At 50.6% G+C, this 26877-nt stretch overlaps 2 protein-coding genes across 3 annotated transcripts in view; one reads left to right on the forward strand and one right to left on the reverse strand.

Annotated features, from left to right (window-relative positions):
- LOC134339101 (rho guanine nucleotide exchange factor 3-like) overlaps positions 1 to 24971 on the forward strand; it is a 128503-nt gene extending 103532 nt beyond the window's left edge. The window contains exons 4-12 of the mRNA XM_063035409.1: positions 13023 to 13085; positions 13958 to 14122; positions 14565 to 14627; positions 17843 to 17939; positions 18629 to 18705; positions 20029 to 20286; positions 23303 to 23473; positions 23826 to 24015; positions 24539 to 24971. Of these exons, the coding sequence (XP_062891479.1) occupies positions 13023 to 13085; positions 13958 to 14122; positions 14565 to 14627; positions 17843 to 17939; positions 18629 to 18705; positions 20029 to 20286; positions 23303 to 23473; positions 23826 to 24015; positions 24539 to 24795 (1341 nt within the window). The 3' untranslated portion in view covers positions 24796 to 24971. The remainder of the gene's footprint in view (positions 1 to 13022; positions 13086 to 13957; positions 14123 to 14564; positions 14628 to 17842; positions 17940 to 18628; positions 18706 to 20028; positions 20287 to 23302; positions 23474 to 23825; positions 24016 to 24538) is intronic.
- Positions 24972 to 25705: 734 nt separating this feature from the next.
- LOC134338889 (properdin-like) overlaps positions 25706 to 26877 on the reverse strand; it is a 52845-nt gene continuing 51673 nt past the window's right edge. For both annotated transcript variants that reach the window (XR_010016302.1, XM_063035053.1), the window contains exon 10: positions 25706 to 25834. The gene's annotated coding sequence lies outside the window, so the exon portion shown is untranslated. The remainder of the gene's footprint in view (positions 25835 to 26877) is intronic.

The following is a 26877-nucleotide window of genomic DNA, read 5'->3' on the forward strand; positions in this document are numbered from 1 at the left end:
GATTGGAGGGTGGCTAATGTAACCCCTCTTTTTAAAAAAGGAGGGAGAGAGAAACCGGGGAATTATAGACCGGTTAGCCTAATGTCAGTGGTGGGGAAACTGCTGGAGTCAGTTATCAAAGATGTGATAACAGCACATTTGGAAAGCGGTGAAATCATTGGACAAAGTCAGCATGGATCTGTGAAAGGAAAATCATGTCTGACGAATCTCATAGAATTTTTTGAGGATGTAACTAGTAGAGTGGATAGGGGAGAACCAGTGGATGTGGTATATTTGGATTTTCAAAAGGCTTTTGACAAGGTCCCACACAGGAGATTAGTGTGCAAACTTAAAGCACACGGTATTGGGGGTAAGGTATTGATGTGGATAGAGAATTGGTTGGCAGACAGGAAGCAAAGAGTGGGAATAAACGAGACCTTTTCAGAATGGCAGGCGGTGACTAGTGGGGTACCGCAAGGCTCAGTGCTGGGACCCCAGTTGTTTACAATATATATTAATGACTTGGATGAGGGAATTAAATGCAGCATCTCCAAGTTTGCGGATGACACGAAGCTGGGCGGCAGTGTTAGCTGTGAGGAGGATGCTAAGAGGATGCAGGGTGACTTGGATAGGTTGGGTGAGTGGGCAAATTCATGGCAGATGCAATTTAATGTGGATAAATGTGAAGTTATCCACTTTGGTGGCAAAAATAGGAAAACAGATTATTATCTGAATGGTGGCCGATTAGGAAAAGGGGAGGTGCAACGAGACCTGGGTGTCATTATACACCAGTCATTGAAAGTGGGTATGTAGGTACAGCAGGCGGTGAAAAAGGCGAATGGTATGCTGGCATTTATAGCGAGAGGATTCGAGTACAGGAGCAGGGAGGTACTACTGCAGTTGTACAAGGCCTTGGTGAGACCACACCTGGAGTATTGTGTGCAGTTTTGGTCCCCCAATCTGAGGAAAGACATCCTTGCCATAGAGGGAGTACAAAGGAGGTTCACCAGATTGATTCCTGGGATGGCAGGACTTTCATATGAAGAAAGACTGGATGAACTAGGCTTGTACTCATTGGAATTTAGAAGATTGAGGGGGGATCTGATTGAAACGTATAAAATCCTAAAGGGATTGGACAGGCTAGATGCAGGAAGATTGTTCCCGATGTTGGGGAAGTCCAGAACGAGGGGTCACAGTTTGAGGATAAGGGGGAAGCCTTTTAGGACTGAGATTAGGAAAAACTTCTTCACACAGAGAGTGGTGAATCTGTGGAATTCTCTGCCACAGGAAACAGTTGAGGCCAGTTCATTGGCTATATTTAAGAGGGAGTTAGATATGGCCCTTGTGGCTAGGGGGATCAGAGGGTATGGAGGGAAGGCTGGTGCAGGGTTCTGAGTTGGATGATCAACCATGATCATAATAAATGGCGGTGCAGGCTCGAAGGGCCAAATGGCCTACTCCTGCACCTATTTTCTATGTTTCTATGTTTCTATGAAACTTGACAGGGAGAAAGTAAAGTCTAACGTAGCGGTATTTCAGTAGAGTAAAGGAAATTACAGTGGTATGAGAGAGGAGTTGGCCGGAGTAAATTGGAAGGAGATGCTGGCAGGGATGACAGCAGAGCAGCAAGGGCCTGAGTTTTGGGGAAAAATGAGGATAGATGTATTCCAAAAGCAAAGAAATACTCAAATGGCAAAATAGTACAACTGTGGCTGACAAGGGAAGTAAAAGCTAATGTAAAAGCAAAAAAGAGGGCATACAACAAAGCAAAAATTAGTGAGAAGACAGAGGATTGGGAAGCTTTTTAAAACCCTACAGCAAGGAACTAAAATAATCATTAGGAGGGAAGAAATTAAATATGAAAGCAAGCTAGCAAACAATATCAAAGTGAAAGCTTTTTCAAGTATGTAAAAATTAAAAGAGAGATGAGAGTGAGTATAAGACCACTAGAAAATGAGGCCGGAGAAATAATAATGGGGGCCAAGGAGATGAGTATTTTGTATCAGTCTTCACTGTGGAAGACAGTAGCAGTGTGCCAGGTATTGAAGGTGTGAGGAAAGAGAAGTGAGTGCAGTTACTATTACAAGGGAGAAGGTGCTCAAAAAGCTGAAAGACTCAAGGGTACATAAATCACCAAATTATATGAACTGCACCCTAGGGTTCTGAAAGAGGTAGCGGTAGAGATTGTGGAGGCATTAGTAATGATCTTTCAAAAATCATTGGAATCTTGCATGGTGCCAGAGGACTGGAAAATTGCAAATGTCACTCCACACCTTAAGAAAGGAGGGAGACAGCAGAAAGGAAATTATAGACCAGTTAGCCTGACATCAGTGGTTGGGAAGATGTTGGAGTCAATTGATAAGGATGAGGTTATGGAGTACCTGGTGACACAGGATAAGACAGTACAAAGTCAGCATGGTTTCCTTCACGGAAAATCCTGCCTGACAAACCTGTTTTTTGATGAGATTACAAGTAGGATAGATAAAGGGGATATAGTGGATGTTGTATATTTGGACTTTCAGAAGGCCTTTGACAAGGTGCCACACATGAGGCTGCTTACTAAGTTAGGAGCCCATGGTATTACAGGAAAGTTACTGGCATGATTAGAGCATTGGCTGATTGGTAGGAGGCAGCAAGTGGGAATAAAAGGATCCTTGTCTGGTTGGCTGCCAGTGACTAGTGGTGTTCCGATGGGGTCGGTGTTGGGACCGCTTCTCATTATGCTGATAATCAATGATTTAGATGATGGAATAGATGGCTTTGTTGCCAAGTTTGGAGATGATACAAAGATTGGTGGAGGGGCAGGTAGTGTTGAGGAAACAGGTAGGATGCAGAAGGACTTAGACAGATTAGGAGAACGGGCAAGAAAGTGGCAAATAAAATACAATGCTGGAAAATGCATGGTCATGCTCTTCAGTAGCAGAAATAAATGTGTGAACTATTTTCTAAACGGGGAGAAGATCCACAAATCCAAGATGCAAAGGGACTTGGGAGTCCTTGTGCAGAACACCCTAAAGGCTAGCTTGCAGGTTGAGTCGGTGGTGAGGAAGGCAAATGTAATGTTAGCATTCATTTCTAGAGGTCTAGAACATAAGACCAGGGGTGTGATGCTGGGGCTTTTTAAGGCACTAGTGAGGCTTCACCTTGAGTATTGTGAACAGTTTTGGGCTCCTTGTCGATGAAACGACGTGCTGGCATTGGAGAGGATCCAGAGGAGGTTCAGAAGGATGATTCTGGGAATGAAAGGATTATCATATGAGGTTGATGGCTCTATGTCTGTTCTCACTGGTATTTAGAAGGATGGGGGGGATCTCACTGAAGCCTTTTGAATGTTGAAAGGCCTAGACAGATGAGATGTGGAAAGGATGTTTCCCATGGTGGAGGAACTTCGGACAAGAGGACACAGCCTCAGAATAGAGGAGCGTCCATTTAAAACAGAAGTGTAGAGAAATTTCTTTAGCCAGGCGGTGGTGAACTTGTTGAATTGTTAACACAGGCAACCGTAGAGTGTGTTTAAGGCAGAGCTTGATAGGTTGTTTGTTGATTGGCCATGGCATCAAAGGTTATGGGCAGAAGGCTGGCGAGTGGGGCTGAGAAGGGATAAAAAAGGATCAGCCATGATTGAATGATGGAGCAGACTCGATGGGCCAAATGGCCTAATTCTTCTCCTATGTCTTTTGGTCTTATGGTATCTGATACTGTACAGGTCCCTAACATGCAGGCAAGTGTACAGGATCATAAGACATAGGAGCAGAATTAGGCCATTCAGCCCATCGAGTCTGCTCTGCCATTCTATCATGGCTGATCCCGGATCCCACTCAACCCCATACACCTGCCTTCTCGCCATATCCTTTGATGCTCTGACCGAACAAAAAACTATCATCTTCCACCTTAAACATACCCATGGACTTGGCCTCCACCACAGTCTGTGGCAGAGCGTTCCACAGATTCATTATTCTCTGGCTGAAAAAATTCTTCCTTACCTCTGTTCTTAAAAGTTGCCCCTCAATTTTGAGGCTGCGCCCTCTAGTTCTGGATACCGCCACCACAGGAAACATCCTCTCCACATCCACCCCATTTTGTCCTTTCAACATTTGGTAACTTTCAATGAGATCCTCCTGCATTTTCTAAATTCCAGTGAGTACAGGCCCAAAGCTGCCAAACACTCCTCAGATGTTAACCCAAGCAACACACATCAAAGTTGCTGGTGAATGCAGCAGGCCAGGCAGCACCTATAGGAAGAGGCGCAGTCGACGTTTCAGGCCGAGACCCTTCGTCAGGACTAACTGAAGGAAGAGTGAGTAAGGGATTTGAAAGCTGGAGGGGGAGATGCAAAATGATAGGAGAAGACAGGAGGGGGAGGGACGGAGCCGAGAGCTGGACAGGTGATAGGCAAAAGGGGATATGAGAGGATCATGGGACAGGAGGTCCGGGAAGAAAGACGGGGGGGGGGGGTGACCCAGAGGATGGGCAAGAGGTATATTCAGAGGGACAGAGGGAGAAAAAGGAGAGTGAGAGAAAGAATGTGTGCATAAAAAAGAGTAACAGATGGGGTACGAGGGGGAGGTGGGGCCTAGCGGAAGTTAGAGAAGTCAATGTTCATGCCATCAGGTTGGAGGCTACCCAGACGGAATATAAGCTGTTGTTCCTCCAACCTGAGTGTGGCTTCATCTTTACAGTAGAGGCGGCCGTGGACAGACATGTCAGAATGGGAATGGGATGTGGAATTAAAATATGTGGCCACTGGGAGATCCTGCTTTCTCTGGCGGACAGAGCGTAGATGTTCAGCAAAGCGGTCTCCCAGACTGCGTCGGGTCTCCCCAATATATAAAAGGCCACATCGGGAGCACCGGACACAGTATATCACCCCAGTCGACTCACAGGTGAAGTGATGCCTCACCTGGAAGGACTGTTTGGGGCCCTGAATGATGGTAAGGGAGGAAGTGTAAGGGCATGTGTAGCACTTGTTCCGCTTACACGGATAAGTGCCAGGAGGGAGATCAGTGGGGAGGGATGGGGGGGACGAATGGACAAGGGAGTTGTGTAGGGAGCGATCCCTGCGGAATGCAGAGAGAGGGGGGGAGGGAAAGATGTGCTTAGTGGTGGGATCCCGTTGGAGGTGGCGGAAGTTACGGAGAATAATATGTTGGACCCGGAGGCTGGTGGGGTGGTAGGTGAGGACCAGGGTAACCCTATTCCTAGTGCGGTGGTGGGAGGATGGAGTGAGAGCAGATGTACGTGAAATGGGGGAGATGCGTTTAAGAGCAGAACTGATAGTGGAGGAAGGGAAGCCCCTTTCTTTAAAAAATGAAGACATCTCCCTCGTCCTAGAATGAAAAGCCTCATCCTGAGAGCAGATGCGGCGGAGACGGAGGAATTGCGAGAAGGGGATGGCGTTTTTGCAAGAGACAGGGTGAGAAGAGGAATAGTCCAGATAGCTGTGAGAGTCAGTAGGCTTATAGTAGACATCAGTGGATAAGCTGTCTCCAGAGACAGAGACAGAAAGATCTAGAAAGGGGAGGGAGGTGTCGGAAATGGACCAGGTAAACTTGAGGGCAGGGTGAAAGTTGGAGGCAAAGTTAATAAAGTGAACGAGTTCTGCATGCGTGCAGGAAGCAGCGCCAATGCAGTCGTCGATGTAGCGAAGGAAAAGTGGGGGACAGATAGCAGAATAGGCACGGAACATAGATTGTTCCACAAACCCAACAAAAAGGCAGGCATAGCTAGGACCCATACGGGTGCCCATAGCTACACCTTTAGTTTGGAGGAAGTGGGAGGAGCCAAAGGAGAAATTATTAAGAGTAAGGACTAATTCCGCTAGACGGAGCAGAGTGGTGGTAGAGGGGAACTGATTAGGTCTGGAATCCAAAAAGAAGCGTAGAGCTTTGAGACCTTCCTGATGGGGGATGGAAGTATATAGGGACTGGACATCCATGGTGAAAATAAAGCAGTGGGGGCCAGGGAACTTAAAATCATCGAAAAGTTTAAGAGCGTGAGAAGTGTCACGAACATAGGTCGGAAGGGATTGAACAAGGGGTGATAAAACAGTGTCGAGGTATGCAGAAACGAGTTCGGTGGGGCAGGAGCAAGCTGAGACAATAGGTCGGCCAGGACAGGCAGGTTTGTGGATCTTGGGTAGGAGGTAGAAACGGGAAGTGCGGGGTGTGGGAACTATATGGGTCCTAGCTATGCCTGCCTTTTTGTTGGGTTTGTGGAACAATCTATGTTCCGTGCCTATTCTGGTATCTGTCCCCCACTTTTCCTTCGCTGCATTGGCGCTGCTTCCTGCACGCATACAGAACTCGTTCACTTTATTAACTTTGCCTCCAACTTTCACCCTGCCCTCAAGTTTACCTGGTCCATTTTCGACACCTCCCTCCCCTTTCTAGATCTTTCTGTCTCTGTCTCTGGAGACAGCTTATCCACTGATGTCTACTATAAGCCTACTGACTCTCACCGCTATCTGGACTATTCCTCTTCTCACCCTGTCTCTTGCAAAAACGCCATCCCCTTCTCGCAATTCCTCCGTCTCCGCCGCATCTGCTCTCAGGATGAGGCTTTTCATTCTAGGACGAAGGAGATGTCTTCATTTTTTAAAGAAAGGGGCTTCCCTTCCTCCACTATCAGTTCTGCTCTTAAACGCATCTCCCCCATTTCATGTACATCTGCTCTCACTCCATCCTCCCACCACCGCACTAGGAATAGGGTTACCCTGGTCCTCACCTACCACCCCACCAGCCTCCGGGTCCAACATATTATTCTCCGTAACTTCCGCCACCTCCAACGGGATCCCACCACTAAGCACATCTTTCCCTCCCCCCCTCTCTCTGCATTCCGCAGGGATCGCTCCCTACACAACTCCCTTGTCCATTCGTCCCCCCCATCCCTCCCCACTGATCTCCCTCCTGGCACTTATCCGTGTAAGCGGAACAAGTGCTACACATGCCCTTACACTTCCTCCCTTACCACCATCCAGGGCCCCAAACAGTCCTTCCAGGTGAGGCATCACTTCACCTGTGAGTTGACTGGGGTGATATACTGCGTCCGGTGCTCCCGATGTGGCCTTTTATATATTGGGGAGACCCGACGCAGTCTGGGAGACCGCTTTGCTGAACATCTACGCTCTGTCCGCCAGAGAAAGCAGGATCTCCCAGTGGCCACACATTTTAATTCCACATCCCATTCCCATTCTGACATGTCTATCCATGGCCTCCTCTACTGTAAAGATGAAGCCACACTCAGGTTGGAGGAACAACACCTTATATTCCGTCTGGGTAGCCTCCAACCTGATGGCATGAACATTGACTTCTCTAACTTCCACTAGGCCCCACCTCCACCTCGTACCCCATCTGTTACTCATTTTTATGCACACATTCTCTCTCTCACTCTCCTTTTTCTCCCTCTGTCCCTCTGAATATACCCCTTGCCCATCCTCTGGGTCACCCCCCCCCCGTCTTTCTTCCCGGACCTCCTGTCCCATGATGCTCTCGTATCCCCTTTTGCCTATCACCTGTCCAGCTCTCGGCTCCATCCCTCCCCCTCCTGTCTTCTCCTATCATTTTGCATCTCCCCCTCCCCCTCCAGCTTTCAAATCCCTTACTCACTCTTCCTTTAGTTAGTCCTGACGAAGGGTCTCGGTCTGAAACGTCGACTGCACCTCTTCCTATAGATGCTGCCTGGCCTGCTGCGCTCACCAGCAACTTTGATGTGTGTTGCTTGAATTTCCAGCATCTGCAGAATTCCTGTTGTTTCAGATGTTAACCCCTTCATTCCCAGAATCCTCCTCATGGACTCTCTCCAATGGCACAGAAACATAGAAAACCTACAGCACAATACAGGCCCTTCGGCCCACAAAGCTGTACCGAACATGTCCTTACTTTAGAAATTACCTAGGGTTACCCATAGCCCTCTATTTTTCTAAGCTCCATGTATCCATCCAGAAGTCTCTTAAAAGACCCTATTGTATCCGCCTCCACCACTGCCGCTGGCAGCCCATTCCACATACTCACCACTCTCTGCGTAAAAAACTTACCCCTGACATCTCCTCTGTAGCTACTTCCCAACACCTTAAAACTGTGGCCTCTCGTGTTAGCCATTTCAGCCCTGGAGAAAAGCCTCTGACTATACACATGATCAATGCCTCTCATCATCTTGTACACCTCTATCAGGCCACCTCTCACCCTCTGTCGCTCCATATAGACATATGGACAGCACCATCTCCTTGCTTTTATATTCTATTTCTCTTGAAATAAGTGCCAACATTGCATTTGCCTTCTTTACCACAGAGTAAACCTGTAAATTAACCTTCTGGGAGTTTTGCATGACGACTCCTAAGTCCCTCTGCACCTCTGATGTTTGAACCTTCTCCCCATTAGATAATAGTTCACACTGTTGTTCCTTTTACCAAAAGGCATTGTCATACATCTCCCAACACTGTCTGATACTTTTTGGCCCATTCTTCCAATTTGTCCAAATCCTGCTGCAAACACATTGCTTCCTCAGCACTACCTACCCCTCCACCTATCTTCACATCATCCGCAAAGTTTGCCACAAAGCTATCAATTCCATTATCAAAATCATTGATAAACAATGTGAAAAGTAGTGGTCCCAATACTGACCCCTGAGGAACACCCCAAGATTCAACCAGAAATGATCCCCGTTATTCCCACTCGCTGCCTCCTGCCTGTCAGCCACTCCTCTATCCATGCCAGTATCTCTCCTGTATCACCACAGGATTTTATCTTGTTAAGCAGCCTCATGTGTGGAATCTTATCAAATGCCTTCTGAAGATCCAAGTAAATGACACCCACTGCCTCTCCTTTGTCCACCCTGCTTGTTACATCTTCAAAGAACTCTAACAGATTTGTCAGGCAAGATCTCCCTTTCCAGAAACCATGCTGACTTTGACTTATTTTATCTTTAGTCTTCAAGTATCTTGAAACCTCATCCTTAATAATTATCTTCAACAGTTTCCCAACCACTGAGGTTAGGCCAATTGGCCTATAATTTCCTTTCTTTTGCTTTCCTCCCTTCTTAAAGAGTGGAGTGACATTTGCAGTCCTCCAGGACCATGCCAGAATCAACTGATTCTTGAATGATCATGACCAATGCATCCATTATCTCTTCAGCAACCTCTCTCAGGTCTTTGGGATGTAGTTCATCTGGGCCCAGGTAGCTTATCCACCTTAAGACCTTTGAGTTTGCCTGGGACTTTTTTCCTTCTAATAGCAAAGCACTCAGTCCTGCTCCCTGACACTCACAGACCTCGGGCACACTGCTAATGTCTTCCACAGTGAAGACAGATGCAAAGTTTCTTTGTCCCCTAATACTACCTCACCAGCATCATTTTCCAGTGGTCCAATATCAACTCTCATCTCCCTTTTACTCTTTATATAACTGAAAAACTTCTGGTATCCTACTTTATATTAAGTCTACCCTCATATCTCATCTTTTCCCTTTTTAGAGCTTTTTAGTTGCATTTTGTTCGATTTTAAAAGCTTCCCAATCATCCAACTTCCCATTTACTTTTGCTACCTTGCATGCCCTTTCCTTGGCTTTTATGCAGTCCTTAACTTCCCTTGTCAGCCATGGTTGCCCATCCCGCCATTTGAGAACTACTTCTTCTGTGGGACATACCTATCCTGCACTGGGTCTGCATACTGCACTCATACACTCAATACTCAACACCCCGACTGACGACCCTGTCCACAAGTGACACCACTTTTAGGGAACCTGGTTTGACTTTCCAAACACCTCACACTTCCCTGAATTAAATTTCTTCTGCCGTTTCTCAACAGTGACAGTGGAAAAGTGTGTATGGAACCGGAGGAGGTAGTGGAGGTACTTAATGAATACTTTGCTTCAGTATTCACTATGGAAAAGGACATTGGTGATTGTAGGGATGACTTACAGTGGACTGAAAAGCTTGAGCATATAGACATTAAGAAAGAGGATGTACTGGAGCTTTTGGAAAGAATCAAGTTGGATAAGTCACTGGGACCAGATGAGATGTACCCCAGGCTACTGTGGGAGGCGTGGGAGGAGATTGCTGAGCCTCTGGCGATGGTCTTTGCATCATCAATGGGGACGGGAGAGGCTCCAGAGGACTGGAGGGTTGCAGATGTTGTTCCCTTGTTCAAGAAAGGGAGTAGAGATAGCCCAGGAAATTATAGACCAGTGAGACTTACTTCAGTGGTGGGTAAGTTGATGGAAAAGATCCAGAGAGGCAGGATTTATGAACATTTGGAGAGGCATAATATGATTATGAATAGTCAGCGTGGCTTTGTGAAAGGCAGGTCGTGCCTTTCGAGCCTGATTGAATTTTTTTGAGGATGTGACTAAACACGTTGATATATGTAGAGCAGTAGATGTAGTGTATATGGATTTCAGCGAGGCATTTGAGAAGGTACCCCATGCCAGGCTTATTGAAGAAGTAAGGAGGCATGGGATCCAAGGGGAAATTGCTTCGTGGATCCAGAATTGTCTTGCCCACAGAGGGCAAAGAGCGGTTGTAGATGGGTCATATTCTGCATGGAGGTCGGTGACCAGTGGTGTGTCTCAGGGATCTGTTCTGGGACCCCTACTCTTCGTGATTTTTATAAATGACCTGGATGAGGAAGTGGAGGGATGGGTTAATGAATTTGCTGATGACACAAAGGTTGGGGTGTTGTGGATAGTGTGGAGAGCTGTCAGAGGTTACAGCGGGACATTGATAGGATGCAAAACTGGGCTGAGAAGTGGCAGATGGAGTTCAACCCAGATAAGTGTGAGGTGGTTCATTTTGGTTGGTCAAATATGATGGCAGAATATAGTATTAATGGTAAGACTCTTGGCGGTGTGGAGGATCAGAGGGATCTTGGGGTCTGAGTCCATAGGACACTCAAAGCTGCTACGCAGGTTGACTCTGTGGTTTAGAAGGCATATGGTCACCTCACTGCAGGAAGGATGTGGAAACTATAGAATGGGTGCAGAGGAGATTTACAAGAATTTACTGATGATACAAAGATTGGAGCTGTAGTGGACAGTGAGGAAGGTTTTCAGAGCCTGCAGTGGGACTTGGACCAGCTGGAAAAATGGGCTGAAAAATGGCAGATGGAGTTTAATACTGACAAGTGTGAGGTATTGCACGTTGGAAGGACAAACCAAGGTAGAACATACAGGGTAAATGGTAGGGCACTGAGGAGTGCAGTAGAACAGAGGGATCTGGGAATACAGATACAAAATTCCCTAAAAGTGGCATCATAGGTAGACAGGGTCATAAAGAGAGCTTTTGGTACATTGGCCTTTATTAATCAAAGTATTGAGTATAAGAGCTGGAATGTTATGATGAGGTTGTATAAGGCATTGGTGAGGCCGAATCTGGAGTATTGTGTTCAGTTTTGGTCACCAAATTACAGGAAGGATATAAATAAGGTTGAAAGAGTGCAGAGAAGGTTTACAAGGATGTTGCCAGGACTTGAGAAACTCAGTTACAGAGAAAGGTTGAATAGGTTGGGACTTTATTCCCTGGAGCGTAGAAGAATGAGGGGAGATATGATAGAAGTATATAAAATTATGATGGGTATAGATAGAGTGAATGCAAGCAGGCTTTTTCCACTGAGGCAAGAGGGGAAAAAAACCAGAGGACATAGGTTAAGGGTGAGGTGGGAAAAAATTAAAGGGAACATTAGGGGGGGCTTCTTCACACAGAGAGTGGTGGGAGTATGGAATGAGCTGCCAGACGAGGTGGTAAATGCGGGTTCTTTTTTAACATTTAAGAATAAATTGGACAGATACATGGATGGGAGGTGTATGGAGGGATATGGTCCGTGTGCAGGTCAGTGGGACTAGGCAGAAAGTGGTTTGGCACAGCCAAGGAGGGCCAAAAGGCCTGTTTCTGTGCTGTAGTTTTTCTGTGGTTCTATATAGGTGACAGATGGAGTATTGTGTACAGTTCCGGTTGCTCCACAATGGGGAGGATGCTGAGGCTTGGAGAGGGTGCGGAAGAGGTCCACCAGGAAGCTGCCTGGTTTACAGGGGACGGGAAGAGGTTGGATAAACTTTGGCTGTTTTCTCTGGCGTGCCGGAGGCCAAGTGGAAACCTGATAAGATTATGAGAGACATAGCCAGACAGTGCCTTTTCCCCCGAGTTGACATGTCCAGTACCAGACGACATGCATTTCAGGTGAGAGGGGTTATCTTCCAAGGAGAAGTGAGGAGCAAGTTCATCATATTGGTAGGTGCCTGGGCTGTGCCAGATATGATTGAGGAGTTTCAAAGGCTCTTAGATAGATACATGGACGTGCAGGGAATGGAGGGATATGGACGTTGTGAGGGCCAGAAGATACAGGAGCAGTATCAGGCCATTTGGCCCATCTCATCATGACCGATCCATTTCCTTCTCAACCCTATTCTCCTGTAACCTTTCACGCCCTGACTAACCAAGAACCTATTAACCTCCACCTTAAGTTGAACGGAGATGAGGAGGAATTTCTTTAGTCAGAGAGTGGTGAATCTGTAGTTAAAGAAATTCCACCTCATCTGCTTTCTAATTGGATGTTCCTCTGTATTGAGGCTGTGCCCTCTGATCCCACCCCCCCCCCCCACTATAAGAAACATCCTCTCCACATCCATTTTATTCAGGCCTTTCAACATTCAATAGGTGATAGGGCTTTCATTCCCGGATTCATTCTCGTGAACATCCACTAAATGTTCTCCAATGTCAGAATATCCCTTCTCAGATCAGGGGCCTGAAAGGAGTGTGGAGCGTGGCAGGGGAAGGCTGAGGGGGGAGTAGGAGGGAGAGGGTGGCAGCTAAAGGGAGGAGCAACTAGAGGGCAGGAAGGTGAGTATGGAGAGAGGGTGGGAGGAGAAAGGAGGAGTGTGGGGAGGGGAGGGTGAATGGGGAGGAGGATATGAGGGGGGGAGGAGGGTTAGGGTGAATGGGAGGTTAGGGAGAAGTGAAGGTAGGAGGTGAGGGCAGTGGGGAAGGGAGGAGGGGGAGGTGGAGCCTCACTCTATTTCTGATCCCCTCACCTATCTCTCTGTGATTCCCCCCACCCAAGGAGCCGAGCAATAAACGGGTAAAGCCAGTGTCAAGATTGAAACGATTCAGTCAGTCCTTCCAGGTAAAGAAAGAGAGTGGGAGGGTGTAGGGGAGGGAGGGAGGGAGAAGGGGAGGGGGAGGTGGGAGGGTGGAGGGGAAGGAGGGAGAAGGGGAGGGGGAGGTGGGGGTGTGGAGGGTGTAGGGGAGGGAGGGAGGGTGGGAAGAGCGGAGGTGGGAGGGTGGAGGGGAAGGAGGGAGAAGGGGAGGGGGAGGTGGGGGTGTGGAGGGTGTAGGGGAGGGAGGGTGGTGAGGGAGGTGGGAGGGTGGAGGGGAAGGTGGGACCGTGTAGGGGAGGGAGGGTGATGAGGGGAGGAGGGAGGGAGGGGAAGGTGGGAGGGTGTAGGGGAGGGAGGGTGGTAAGGGGAGGGTGTGGGGAAGGAGGGAAGGTGTAGAGGAAGGAGAAGGAAATGGGAGGGTGGGAGGGTGTGAGGGTACAGGAGGAGGTGGGAAGGTGTAGGGGAGGGGTAGCGTGGGGTGTGGAGAGGAGGGTGTAGGGGAGGTGGGGGTGTGGAGGGGGAGTAGGGGAAGGAGGAAGGGTGGGGAGGAGGGAGGGTGTAGGGGAAGGAGGGGAGGTGGGGGGTGTAGTGGAGGGTGGGGGTATGGAGGGAGAGTAGACGAAGGGGGAGGGTGGGGAAGGAGGGAGGGAAAGTGTAGGGGAGGTGGGAGGGTGGGGGTGTGGAGGGAGAGTAGACAAAGGGGAGGAGCGAGGGTGGGGAAGGAGGGAGGATGGAGGAGGGGTGGGAGAGATGGATATGAGATGGATGAGAAGGATTGAGTCACGAGTTGGCCGAGAGGTGGGAGCAGAGTTTCCAGACTCCTGGACAGTGAGGGGAGTGGGGGCGGTCAGGGGTAACACCGGCTACCCCTGACCCCTTGACCCTCCCATTCCTGCAGCGCCTGAGTTTCCGCATGGACCCGCGGTCCCCGCTGTCCCTCTCGTCTCGGCCTGGTTCCAGGGGCTCGGCAGCCTCCAACGCATCCCGGGACAACAGGCTGTGGAGTGAGACCTTTGACTGTGGTGGCGACGGGCTCACTGCCGGCGAGGTCAAACGGCAGGAGGTGAGAGGTCGGAGTTCATGGCAGAAAGCCGGGGTCGCAAGGCAGAGAGGACTGTGGGAGCAGTTCAGTTTCTTGGCTCTGGGGTCAGAGGTCAGAGAGCAGAGGGGTCACAGGACAGGGAAGTGGGGAGTTGGAGGTGAGAGGTCAGAGGTTGGGTCAAGGGATCAGAAAGGAAGGAGTCGGGGGTTAATAAAGCAAGAAGATTGGGTTAAAGGCAGGCAGAGGGGAGGTCAATCAAGGGTTGGGAGGGGATCGGAAAGCAAGGAGTCAGATGTGGTAGATTGTGGGTGTTAGACAACACGTTAGACGATCAAGGGAGCCCAGGTCCTGAGCTGTGGCAGGGGAGGGCGGAAAGCTTTCGAAGGATGGGGAGGGGTTGGGGGCAGAGGGTGAGATGATGTGGTTTCAGTCACTTTGTAACGATGTCCTTGTCCCTGGGCAGGCAATCTTTGAACTGATGCAGGGGGAGCAGTCACTCATCGCTGACCTGAACACCACCAAGAAGGTGAGGTGTCTCTCCAGCCCTCCGATCGCACTGCCCCTCCGCACCTCTGCCCATGTCTGTTCTGCCGTCACATCACGGCTGATTTACTATCCCTCTCAACCCCATTCTCCTGCCTTCTCCCCTCAACCAGTCAAGAATCTATCAACCTCGGTTTTAAGTACACCCAATGACTTAGCATCCACGGCCATCTGTGAGAATGAATTTCACAGATTCGCCACCCTCTGTCTAAAGAAATTCCTCCTCATCTCTGTTCTAAATAGACATCCCTCTATTCTGAGGCCGTGTCCTCTGGTTCTAGATGCCACCACCATAGGAAATATTCTCTACTTGACCATTCTACTGAGGCCTTTCAATGTACGGGCCTGGAGACTTCAAACACTCCTCATACATTAACCTTCTCATCCCAGGAATTATCCTTTCATGAACCTCCTCTGGAACTTCTCCAATGCCAGCACATCCATTCTAAGAAAAGTGGCCAAAAACTGCTCACCATACTCCAAATATGGTCAGACCAATGCATTATAAAGCCTCAGCATTTACATCCTCGCTCATATTCCAGGCCCTCCATCCAACCTTGGGACTGAGCTGTGTCCATCACCCAATCCAACCCCTCCTCCCGTCACTCCCCACTTCACCCTTTGGGAGACATTTGGGAACCAGCTCGGATACTGAGCGAGTGACTTTCCCAGAGACCTTTGACCCTATCCTAGGACCCCTGACCCTACTCTCGTATCATGTTCCCAATTTGGCTGTCCTCCACCTGAGGGAGTACTTAGCAAATCCACTCTCGACCACACCCCTCCCCTCCCCTGCTCCCTCTGAATCCCTGAGATGGCATCTGCATGAAGTTTGAGCACAGCAGAGAGCAGATTATTCCAAACATCTCTAAGGTAGTTCAGGATGTCGGGGTCTTTCTCTCCATCCCTCCCTCCATGGCTGCTGTCCAATCTGCCGGGCGTCTCCACGACTTTAGTCCAGTGGGTGGTGTTCCTGCCTGCCTTCCTCCACCACACACTGCACTAAAGTTGTGGAGATGCCTGGCAGTGTTTGTGAGGCCACTCAGTGTGAGACCAGGGGTGAGAGGATCACACTGAAGTTGGCAGTGTAGTGGACGGTGAGGACGGTTGTCGTAAGTTACAAGGAAATCTTGAGCAACTGGGCATACGAGCTGAGGGGCGGCAGATGGAATTTAATTGCGTTAAAAGTGCATTTTGATTCATAAACATGGTGGAAGGCAGAGCTCTGGAATAGAGGGACCTGGGGTCGGGCGCACAGGACCCTGGAAGTGGTAATAGGCAGCATCGGTCTTCATCCATTAGGATACTGTGGTGAGGAGCTGAGACATTGTGCTCGACCTGTACCCGTTAGTGAGACCAGACCACACCACTGTGTGAAGCTCTGATGCCCAGCGAAAGGAAGGGTGGGGTTAATAAGCTGGAGAGAGCGAAGAAGTGATTTACCAGGATGAGAGGGCCTGAGTTAAAGCACAATAGAGGCTCTTTGGCCCACAATGTTGTGCTAACCCTTTAACCTACTCTGGCAAATCCCTGATACTTTCCTCCAATCAAATTAAAATTTTGCTGTCTTGTGTTAGCCAATTCCACCCTGGCTGTCCACTCGATGAACACCAGAAAGACTGGTTTTCCCTGGAGTGACAGAGGCTGAGGGGTGTCTTCATTGGGGTATATAAAATCACAAGGGGTGTAGATAGAGTGGATGGTCCCGGGGTACAGGGGTCTAAACTAGAGAACACAGACTGGGGTAAGATTTAAAAGGGACATGAGGGGCAACTTCTTCACCCAGAAGGTGGTCCATCTTCGGTACGAACTGCCAGAGGAAATACTACATTAACAACATTTAAAAGACACTCAGACAGGTACAGAGATAGCAGAGTTTGGGCAAAAGGAACTAGCTCGACTGACCAGTTTGGTCAGCATGGATGGGTTTAGACCAAAGATATAGGAGCAGAATTAGGCCATTCAGCCCATCTAGTCTGCTCCTCTATTCCATCGTAGCTGAACCCAGATCCCACTCAACTCCAAGCACCTGCCTTCTTGCCATATCCTTTGATGCCCTGACCGATCAGGAAACAATCAACTTCTGCCTTAACTATACCCACGGACTTACTACACTCCGGCTAAAAAAAAAAATCCTCATTACTTCTGTTCTAAAGTGTCACCCCTCAGTTTTGAGGCTGTGCCCTCTAGTTCTGGCCACCCCAGGAAACATCCTCTCCACATCTAGCCTATCTAGTCCCTTCAACATTTGGTAGGTTTCAATGAGATCCCCATGCATTCCTCTAAATGCCAATGGGTACAGACCCAAAGCTGCCAAACGCTCCTCATATCACAAGGATGATTCCCTTCATTGCCTGACTAGTGTCTTATAAAGGCTCAGCATTATCTCCTTGCTTTTATATTCTATTCCCCTTGAAATAAATGCCAACATTGCATTTGCCTTCTTTACCACAGACTCAAACTGTAAATTAACATTCTGGGAGTCTTGCACGAGGACTCCTGAGTCCCTCTGCACCTCTGATGTTTGAACCATCTCCCCATTTAGATTATAGTCTGCACTATTGTTTCTTTTACCAAAATGCATTATCGTACATTTCCCAACACTGTATTCTAACTGCTTTTTGCTCAATGTGTCGAAGTCCTGCTGTAATCGCTTTGCTTCCTCAGCACTACCTACCCCTCCACCCATCTTCGTACCATCCACAAACTTTGCCGCAAGGACTTGGGCCGACGGAGTTCTATAGGACTATAACCTGCTCGCTGCCGCAAGGCTGCAGTTCAAGATTAAAGATGAGCTTTATTTGACACGTACAGTGAAACGTGTCATTTGTGTCAACGGCCAACACAGTCCAAGGATGTACTGGGGGCAGCCCACAAGTGTCGCCGTGCTTGGCAACACGGCCATAACTCACTAACCCCAACCCGTACATCTTTGGAATGTGGGAAGAAACTGGAACACACCAGAGGAAACGTGGAGAGTGTACAACTTCCTTCCAGACAGCACTGGGAATTGAACCCGGGTCACTGGCGCTGTACCATACCCCAGTCGGTCAGTAGGATCTGCCCGTACTCCCCTCGATCCCACGTGTGGGCGGAACCACCTCGGCGCTGGGGCCTGCTCGGGTGTGGGGAGCACGTGGATGTGTGAGGTGGGGGAATTAACGGCACTCAGCCCCATTGTCACTCTCCTCCCTGCAGGCTTACTACGAGCCCATGCTCAAATTGTGCATCATGTCTGAGGAGGAGCTGACCCAGATCTTCGGTAGCCTCTACTCACTTATCCCCTTACATGAAGGTAGGCGTAGAGCGTTGGGCGCACACAGCGTGTCTACAGACTCCCACAGTAGGGGATGGGGATGGACACACACACACACACACACACAGAGTGTACAGGGTCCCACAGTAGGGGATGGGGATGGACACACACACACACACACACACACACACACAGTGTACAGGGTCCCACAGTAGGGGATGGGGATGGACACACACACACACACACAGAGTGTACAGGGTCCCACAGTAGGGGATGGGGATGGACACACACAGAGTGTAAAGGGTCCCACAGTAGGGGATGGGGATGGGGACGCACACACACACACACACACACACACACACACAGGTTGAATGGAGTTTCACAGTAGTGGAGACACTCACACACATACACTGGGTGTACAGGGTCCGACAGTAAAGGGAAAGGAACACACACACACAGCGTGTACAGGGTCTCATAATAGGGGAAAAACACCCAACCACACAGGGTGTACAGTGTGCCTCAGAAGGGGGAAAGACTCACACACACAGGGTGCCCTGTCTCTTTCACACACACACGGGTGTACAGGGAGGGAGCGGAGAGAGGCAGGGAATGAGAGAGAAAGAGACAGAGCGAGAGAGTGGGAGAGGAAGGGAGGGAGAGAGAGAGGGGAGAGGGGAGGGACCCTTTCGGGGGGATGATCACACACACACAATACTCTCTCTGCTCAGACCTTCTCAGTCGCCTGGAAGAGGTGAGGAACGCGGACGGCACGGTGAGAGAGGTGGGCCGCACGCTTCTTGACTGGGTGAGTCTTCGCTGTTCCACTCGTTACACCCCACCCCCGCCCTGCCACCGATTCTGCCCCCTAACCCACAGATGCCAGGTCTCTCTCCTTCCACCAACCCCTTCATTATGGGTGCCTCTTGAGAACCCCGCCTGTCTCTCCATCTCCCTCTCATTTTCTCCAGTCTTTCTCTGACCCTCTAACCCCAATACCCTAAGATCCTCTGACCTTCCGCCTTCCTCTGATCTCTCTTCCTCCCTCTGCAACACCAACCCTTTCACTTCTGGCTCATTCCCTTCACAGAACCCCTCTCTCTGTCAGAATCAGAATCAGGTTTATTATCATGGACATATGTTGTGAAATTTGTCACCTTGTGGTGGCAGTATTATAGTCACAAAAATCAATAATAGTGCAAAAGACAAAGAATGAGATAGTTTCACGCATTCATTGTCCATTCAGAAATCTGATGGAGGAGGGGAAGAAGGTGTTCCTGAGTCAGTGAGTGTGGGGCTTCTGGCTCCTGTAGCAGTGAGAAGATGGCGTGGGTCATGAACGATGGACGTCACCTTTTGAAGGTGGCTGGTGCCCAAGATGAGTTTACAACCCTCTGCAGTTTTTTCTGATCCTGTGCAGTGGCCTCTCCATGCCTGACGGTGATGTGAGTCAGGATGCTCTTGACGGTACATCCGCAGAAATCTGCCGGTGTTTGGTGACCTGATTCTTAATGAAATATAGCTGCTGTTGTGCCTTCTTTGTAATTGCATCGATATGTTGGGACCAGGATAGACCCTCTGAGATGTTGACCCCTCCCAGGAAACTGCTCACACTTTCCACTGCTTGATGAGGACTGTTTTGAGTTCCCTCTGCTTGCCCTTCCTGAAAACCACAATCAATTCCTTGACCCTACTGACACTGAGTGTGAGGTTGTTATTGTGACACCACTCAACCGACTGATCTCTCTCACTCCAATACATCTCCTCACCATGAGTACAGAGGGAGTAAAAGAGCACGCATTCTTGCGATGTGCCCGGAGATGTTATTACTGGTCCACACTGACCGTCGACTCTCGGTGGGGAAGCCAACAGGGGAAAGTTCCTCCACCTTCCTGCCTCCCTCCCCTCCATGTCACCTCTCCTCCTCCCTCACTATCATTCTTCCAGCTGCCCTCCTGCGAGTCACTCTCCCCCCCTTCACTGACGCTCGTTCCACCTCACTCTCTCCCCATCTCTATCCCCTCTCCCTCTCACCCCCACTGCCCTGCCCTTTCCCTCTCGCTGCCTCACTCCCCACTCTTTCAACTCACTGTCTCTCCAACTCTCTCACCATCCCTCCCTCTGCCCACAGCTACCCTCGCTGGCCGCCTACGAGACGTACTGCTGTAACCAGGTGGAGGCGAAGGCGGTGCTGGACGCCAAGCGGCGGGAACAGCGGGTGGACGAGTTTCTGCAGCTCTGCCAGCAGTCGGCCTTCAGCCGCAAGCTTGACCTCTGGAGCTTCCTGGACCTGCCCCGGAGCCGCCTGGTTAAGTACCCGCTGCTGCTGCGGGAGATCAGTCGGTACACCCCACCCGAGCACACCGACCACGCTCTACTCCACCAGGCTGTGAGTCCGGAGGGGGCGGGGGTGGGCAGGGAGAGGGGACAGGGGAAAAACAGGTGCATTGCTATTGTAAGGGATCTGATATATTTGGTATTTGGATAGAAATGGACTGATTAAGGTGTTACGTACGCCGTAACTGGGTTGCCAAACCAGCAGAAATGGATCACTCAGTTGGAGTCTGGAATACTAGAACTAAGAAAGTTTTATTAAAGAAACAAGCAACAAATGGAACAGTTCAACAATGATAAACACACATGTGCACAGAAATAAGATAACAGGATCAATCAAGCTCTGTCGTTGTCTAGGGATAAATGACCAATTTCAAAGTGACACAAAAGTTCAGTCCAATTTAGTTCAGTTCGCAGTAATCGTTGCCATGACGATGGACAACGTGGGGAGAGAGAGAGAACGGGAACAACTGATCATTCAAAACGGCTTCCACTCACAGACCGGCGGGATGGCTCACAAGCAGCTTTTGGGCGGCTCCTTTGTGATGTCACCTGAGGTCACCGACTGTGACCCCTCCTCCAGATGCGGTCGATCCTCTGCAGTGAACCCAGCACCCAGGCAAGGGCGGACACACACCGGGTTCCCGCTGATCGTACCTTTCCACTCTGGGCGTTGTCCGATACTTCCCACCGACTCGTGAGAGGCGTACCGCTTCCAGGGTCTCGTTACCTCGGGTGTCGTGTGTGTGTCCTTAGCGAACCTGTCCCTTTTTATCCCCCTGCTGGGGTATCGTCTGTCCATCACTTCAAACAGTTCAGGGTTCAAAGGAGTAGCCGCTCTTGACAATACCCAGACTGATGGCTCCTTCATTAACATCTCCAAATGCTGCTTCATTGTTCCTTATCTCTCCCTCCCCTGAGGACAGGTGGCAGACCAACTGCTGATGCCACTGGTGCAAGCCCAGGCCAGCAAACATCTGAATTTATGTGTATTCTCGTCACAAAGGATAGTCAACATGGCTTCGTGCATGGTTGGTCATGTCTAACCAATCTTATAGAATTTTTCGGGGAAACTAACAGGAAAGTTGATGGAGGCAGGACAGTGGATATTGTCTACATGCACTTTAGGAAGGCATTTGACAAGGTCCTGCATAGGAGGTTGGTCAAGAAAGTTCAGTTGCTTGCCATTAAGGATGAGGTAGTAAACTGGATTAGACATTGGCTTTTTGGAAGAAGCCAGAGAGTGGTAGATGGCTGCCTCTCTGATTGGAGGCCTGTGACTAGTGGAGTGCCAGAGGGATTGGTGTTGTTTGTCATCTGTATCAACAATCTGGATGACAATGTGGTAAAATGGATCATCAAATTTGCAGTTGACACTATGATTGGGGTGTAGTGGACACCATCATGGCTTGCAATGGGATCTGGACCAGCTGGAAAAATGGGCTGAAAAATTGCAGATGGAATTTAATGCAGAAAAGTGTGAGATGTTGCACTTTGAGAAATCAACTAGGGTGGGATTTACATGGTAAATGGTAGAAGTGTGGTGGAAGAGGGATCTGGGAATACAGATCCATAATTTCCTGAAAGAGGCGTCACGGGTTGATATAGTTATAAACAGAGCTTTTGGCATACTTGTTTGTTTGTTTTGTGCCATGTCGTATGACGTAGGTGAACATGGTGACCTTGCTTGCAAAATTTTCCACAGAAATGATTTGCCATTGCCTTCTTCTGGGGCTGTCTTTATAAGATAGGTGACCCCAGCCGTTATAAATTCTCTTCAGGGTCTGACCGCCTAACGTCAGTGGTCACATAACCAGACTTGTGATATGCACCAGCGGCTCATAGGACCATCCACCATGGATTCACATGACCCTGATCAGGGGGTTGGGCGAAGCAGGTGCTACACCTTGCCCAAGGGTGACCTGCAGGCTGGCAAAGGGAAGCAGTGCTTTACACCTCCTCTGGTAGAGACACTTCTCCATCCAGCCACTCTCTTGGCACCTTGGCCTTCATAGATCAGGGTTATGAGTGAAGCAGATGGGATGTTATGTTGCAGTTATTTAACACGTTGGTGAGGCTGATTTGCAGTATTGCGTGCAGCTTTGGTCACCTACCTAAGATTGAAAGAGTGCAGAGAAAATTTACTGGGACTTGAGGCCTGAGGTTGGATATGTTAGAACTTTATTTGGTGTCAAAGAAGCTTATGAGAGGAAAAAGACCAAGTACTGGCAACTGAAGCTGCCCAGAATGGCTAGAAGACCAAGATTTTCCCTGTAGAAGTGGGATGCAGGGGATTCGTTGCTACATCCACGACCAGTCTATTGAAGAAGATGGGGGTGAGGGGTCACTGCCTCCAACAAGCAATCAAATCCTTGTCAAATGCAGCAGAAGAAAGCAGCAATTGTATTTGAATTAAAAGGAAAGACAACAACTGGGCTGCAAGATGAAGACAGGAGGGTATGGAACTGGGGGGGGGGGTGTATCTGGGACGCCAGGTCGCACCGTTGAGCCCTCTGGAGATGTCGTGGGCTTATCAACGAAACGTCAAAGAAGGAGGGTGCCCACCTGATGACCCCGATGACGTACCTACCCTCCTGGTCACCACTCCAAACCCACTGCCAACTTACCGTGGGGATTAAAACATCAAGTCCTAGCAGCTCTACCCGGAGGGTAGGAGATTGAGGGGAGGTTTGATAGAGATATACAAAATTATGAGGGGTATAGATCAGGTTAATGCAAGCAGACTTTCTCCATTAAGGTTGGGGGAGTCCAGAACTAAAGGTCATAGGTTAAGGGTGAAATGTGAAATATTTAAGGGAACATGAGAGGTAACTTCTTCATTCGGAGGGTGGTGAGAGAATGGAATGAGCTGCCAGCAGAGGTGGTGGATGCAATTTCGATTTCACACATAATAGAAATTTGGATAGGTACATGGATGGGCTATGGTCCCGGCGCAGTAGTTTTCTATGACTCCGTAAGAGGGAGGGGGGACCTGAAATTCAGGGGTGTCAGGTGTAGGAGGGGACCCAGGTACAGACCGGCCCCCACCCACCTCACTGTGTTGCCCGCAGATGGAGCTGAGCCAGAGGATCGTGGCGCAGATTGACGAGCGGACAGGCGAGTCAGAGTGTCGCTTCTACTGGCAGCGGCTGCGGTACCTGCCCGACGCCCAGCCCGAGGCCGAGGTGCAGCGATCCCGCCGCCTCTGGTGTCACGGAGAACTGAGGAACAACAAGGGTGCCGTAAGTACCGGACACCCTCCGCCACCCCGACCTACAACAGACACATCCTGCCCTATTCCGTCCCTCCTTCACCCTGTCTCCCAGCTTCTCCCTGTCCTCTGCATCTCCCTCCCACACCCCCCTTCTCCCCTCCCCAAAACCCCTTTGCTCCCCCCCCGTTCTCTCCATCTCCCCTTCTTCTCACCCTCAGGAGGGGTGGAATCTCTGACCCCAACCTTCCCCAGTTTCACCCTGCCTGTCAGGATTAGTGACCCCCGAACCCTGACCTTATTTGACCTTCCTTGTCCCAGCCGCGACGTTTGGCCTTTGACACCCTCGCCCAGCTGTTGACTCTTGCTGTGCCTCCCCCCAGAAGCTGCGGGTGTTCCTGTTCGAGCGAGCGCTGGTGGTGACGAGGCCGGTAAGCCAAGCTCAGGGGCTTTGCTACCAGGTTTACCGAACACCCATCCCCGTTGGGCAGCTGGTGCTCGAGGACCTTCCGGACGGAGAAACACGGATCGGCGGCTCAATCCGAGGGGCCTTTGGCAGCACCACTGAGAGAGGTGGGTGCAGCGAAGCGTGCGGAAGGTGGAGGAGAGGAGTGGGAGAGCAGGGGCAAGGAGAGGGTTGGAGCAGGGATGGGGAACGATGGCGAGTAGATAAAGCTAGGGGGTTCGGAAGGAGGTGGTGAAAGTGAGGGGGAGATGGGGAAGGAGGAGAAGGGGGAAGGGAGGGGAAGGGGAGAGGAGGAAGGGAGGGAAGGGGGAAGGGGAATGGAGGGGAAGGAGGAAGGGGGAAGGGGGAGGGGAGAGGAGGGGAAGGGGAAAGGAGGGGAAGGGGAGAGGAGGGGAGGGGGGGGAGGGGGAAGGGGAGAGGAGGGGAAGGGGGAGGGGGGGAAGGGGAAAGAGGAGAGGGGGGAAGGGAGGTGGACAGAGAGAGGGAGCAGGATGGGAGAAGTGATAGGGAGTGAGGGAATGGGGGTTGCATGGTGGGAGCCGAGCAAGCTGGCGGGAGGAGGAGAAAGACGGAGGGATGATGTGCTGTGAATACTAACCAGGCTTCTCCCCCCCTCTCCTGGTGAGACAGCCAGGAACGTTTTTCGGGTGAGCTTCCGGGACCGGTCCCGTGGACAAGCCCACACCCTCCAGGCCAGCGACAGCTTCAACAAGCAGCAGTGGGTCTCCTCTATCCGTCAGGCCATCATCAACTGCCGGGACAGCTCGCAGGACCAGGGGGAGCAGCTGGAGCTCCCCGCGCCCCCGCTACAACAGATCGCCGCCCTCACCATTGACAGCGAGGAGCCCACACAGCCGATGGACACGGCGAGGCAGCAGGCTGTATGACACAGGGCATGACACGCTGCTGCTTACACACTGGACAGACTGAACTGCCTCACTCACACAACGGTTTCAAACATTTACTGTTTACTTTGCTGCACTTTGTGTTCAGAATTAAATGTGAAAGATTCTGCCTTGCACAACGTCCCAGGTTCAACTCAGTCTGCACCGTCCAATCACACACTCCCTCCACACTGTCCCATCACACACTCCCAGGCTCAGACACAGAGTGAATCTCCCTCCACACCGTCCCATCACACACTCCCAGGCTCAGACACAGAGTGAATCTCCCTCCACACCGTCCCATCACACACTCCCGGGGTCAGACACAGAGTGAATCTCCCTCCACACCGTCCCATCACACACTCCCGGGGTCAGACACAGAGTGAATCTCCCTCCACACCGTCCCATCACACACTCCCGGGGTCAGACACAGAGTGAATCTCCCTCCACACCGTCCCATCACACACGCCCGGGGTCAGATACAGAGTGAAACTCCCTCCACACCGTCCTGGGGTCAGACACAGAGTGAAACTCCCTCCACACACTCCCAGGGTCAGACACAGAGTGAAACTCCCTCCACACCGTCCCATCACACACTCCCGGGGTCAGACACAGAGTGAATCTCCCTCTACACCGTCCCATCACACACCTCCGGGGTCAGACACAATGAAGCTCCCTCCACACCGTCCTGTCACACAGTCTGGCCCCATGGCAGAGGGAGGGAGAAGGGATGCACTGGGCCCCATGGCGGAGGGAGGGAGAAGGGACGCACTGGGCCGCATGGCGGAGGGAGGGAGAAGGGACGCACTGGGCCCCATGGGGAGGGAGAGGGAACGCACCTGGCCCCAGGGCAGAAGGAGCGCCATAGTATGCCACAGGAAGTCGGAGGCCATGTCTGGACGGTGAGCGGGTTTCGGACACTACACCAGAACAGTTAGAAAATAAACGAGACATCGCTAAGCAGTAGCCACACTTTACTGTGAGAATCCCGGTAGCAAAGAGACTGCGAACCACTGGAACCAAAGCATCTTCACTCACCAACCTGCAGGAAGAGATGCATCAGACTCCAGCCCGCACTCGCCGTGCTGCCCACAGTGAGGGTCAGCGTATGTGTGCGACCCATGTCTCGGTGACGGTCAGTGTGTGTGTGAGAGACCCATGTCTCGGTGACGGTCAGTGTGTGTGTGAGAGACCCATGTCTCGGTGACGGTCAGTGTGTGTGTGTGTGAGACCCACGTCTCGGTGACGGTCAGTGTGTGTGAGAGACCCATGTCTCGGTGACGGTCAGTGTGTGTGTGTGTGAGAGACCCATGTCTCGGTGACGGTCAGTGTGTGTGTGTGTGTGTGTGTGTGAGAGACCCATGTCTCGGTGACGGTCAGTGTGTGTGTGAGAGACCCATGTCTCGGTGACGGTCAGTGTGTGTGTGAGAGACCCATGTCTCGGTGACCGTCAGTGTGTGTGTGTGAGAGAGACCCATGTCTCGGTGACGGTCAGTGTGGGTGTGAGACACCCATGTCTCGGTGACGGTCAGTGTGTGTGTGTGTGTGAGAGACCCATGTCTCGGTGACGGTCAGTGTGTGTGAGAGACCCATGTCTCGGTGACGGTCAGTGTGTGTGTGTGTGAGAGACCCATGTCTCGGTGACGGTCAGTGTGTGTGAGAGACCCATGTCTCGGTGACGGTCAGTGTGTGTGTGTGTGTGTGTGTGAGAGACCCATGTCTCGGTGACGGTCAGTGTGTGTGTGTGTGTGAGAGACCCATGTCTCGGTGACGGTCAGTGTGTGTGTGTGTGAGAGAGACCCATGTCTCGGTGACGGTCAGTGTGTGTGTGTGTGAGAGACCCATGTCTCGGTGACGGTCAGTGTGTGTGTGTGTGAGAGACCCATGTCTCGGTGACGGTCAGTGTGGGTGTGAGAGACCCATGTCTCGGTGACGGTCAGTGTGTGTGAGAGACCCATGTCTCGGTGACGGTCAGTGTGTGTGTGTGTGAGAGACCCATGTCTCGGTGACGGTTAGTGTGTGTGTGTGTGAGAGACCCATGTCTCGGTGACGGTCAGTGTGTGTGTGTGTGTGTGTGTGAGAGAC

The sequence above is a fragment of the Mobula hypostoma genome, chromosome 28, assembly GCF_963921235.1.
Source record: "Mobula hypostoma chromosome 28, sMobHyp1.1, whole genome shotgun sequence".
In the NCBI taxonomy this organism is placed as follows: Eukaryota; Metazoa; Chordata; class Chondrichthyes; order Myliobatiformes; family Myliobatidae; genus Mobula; species Mobula hypostoma.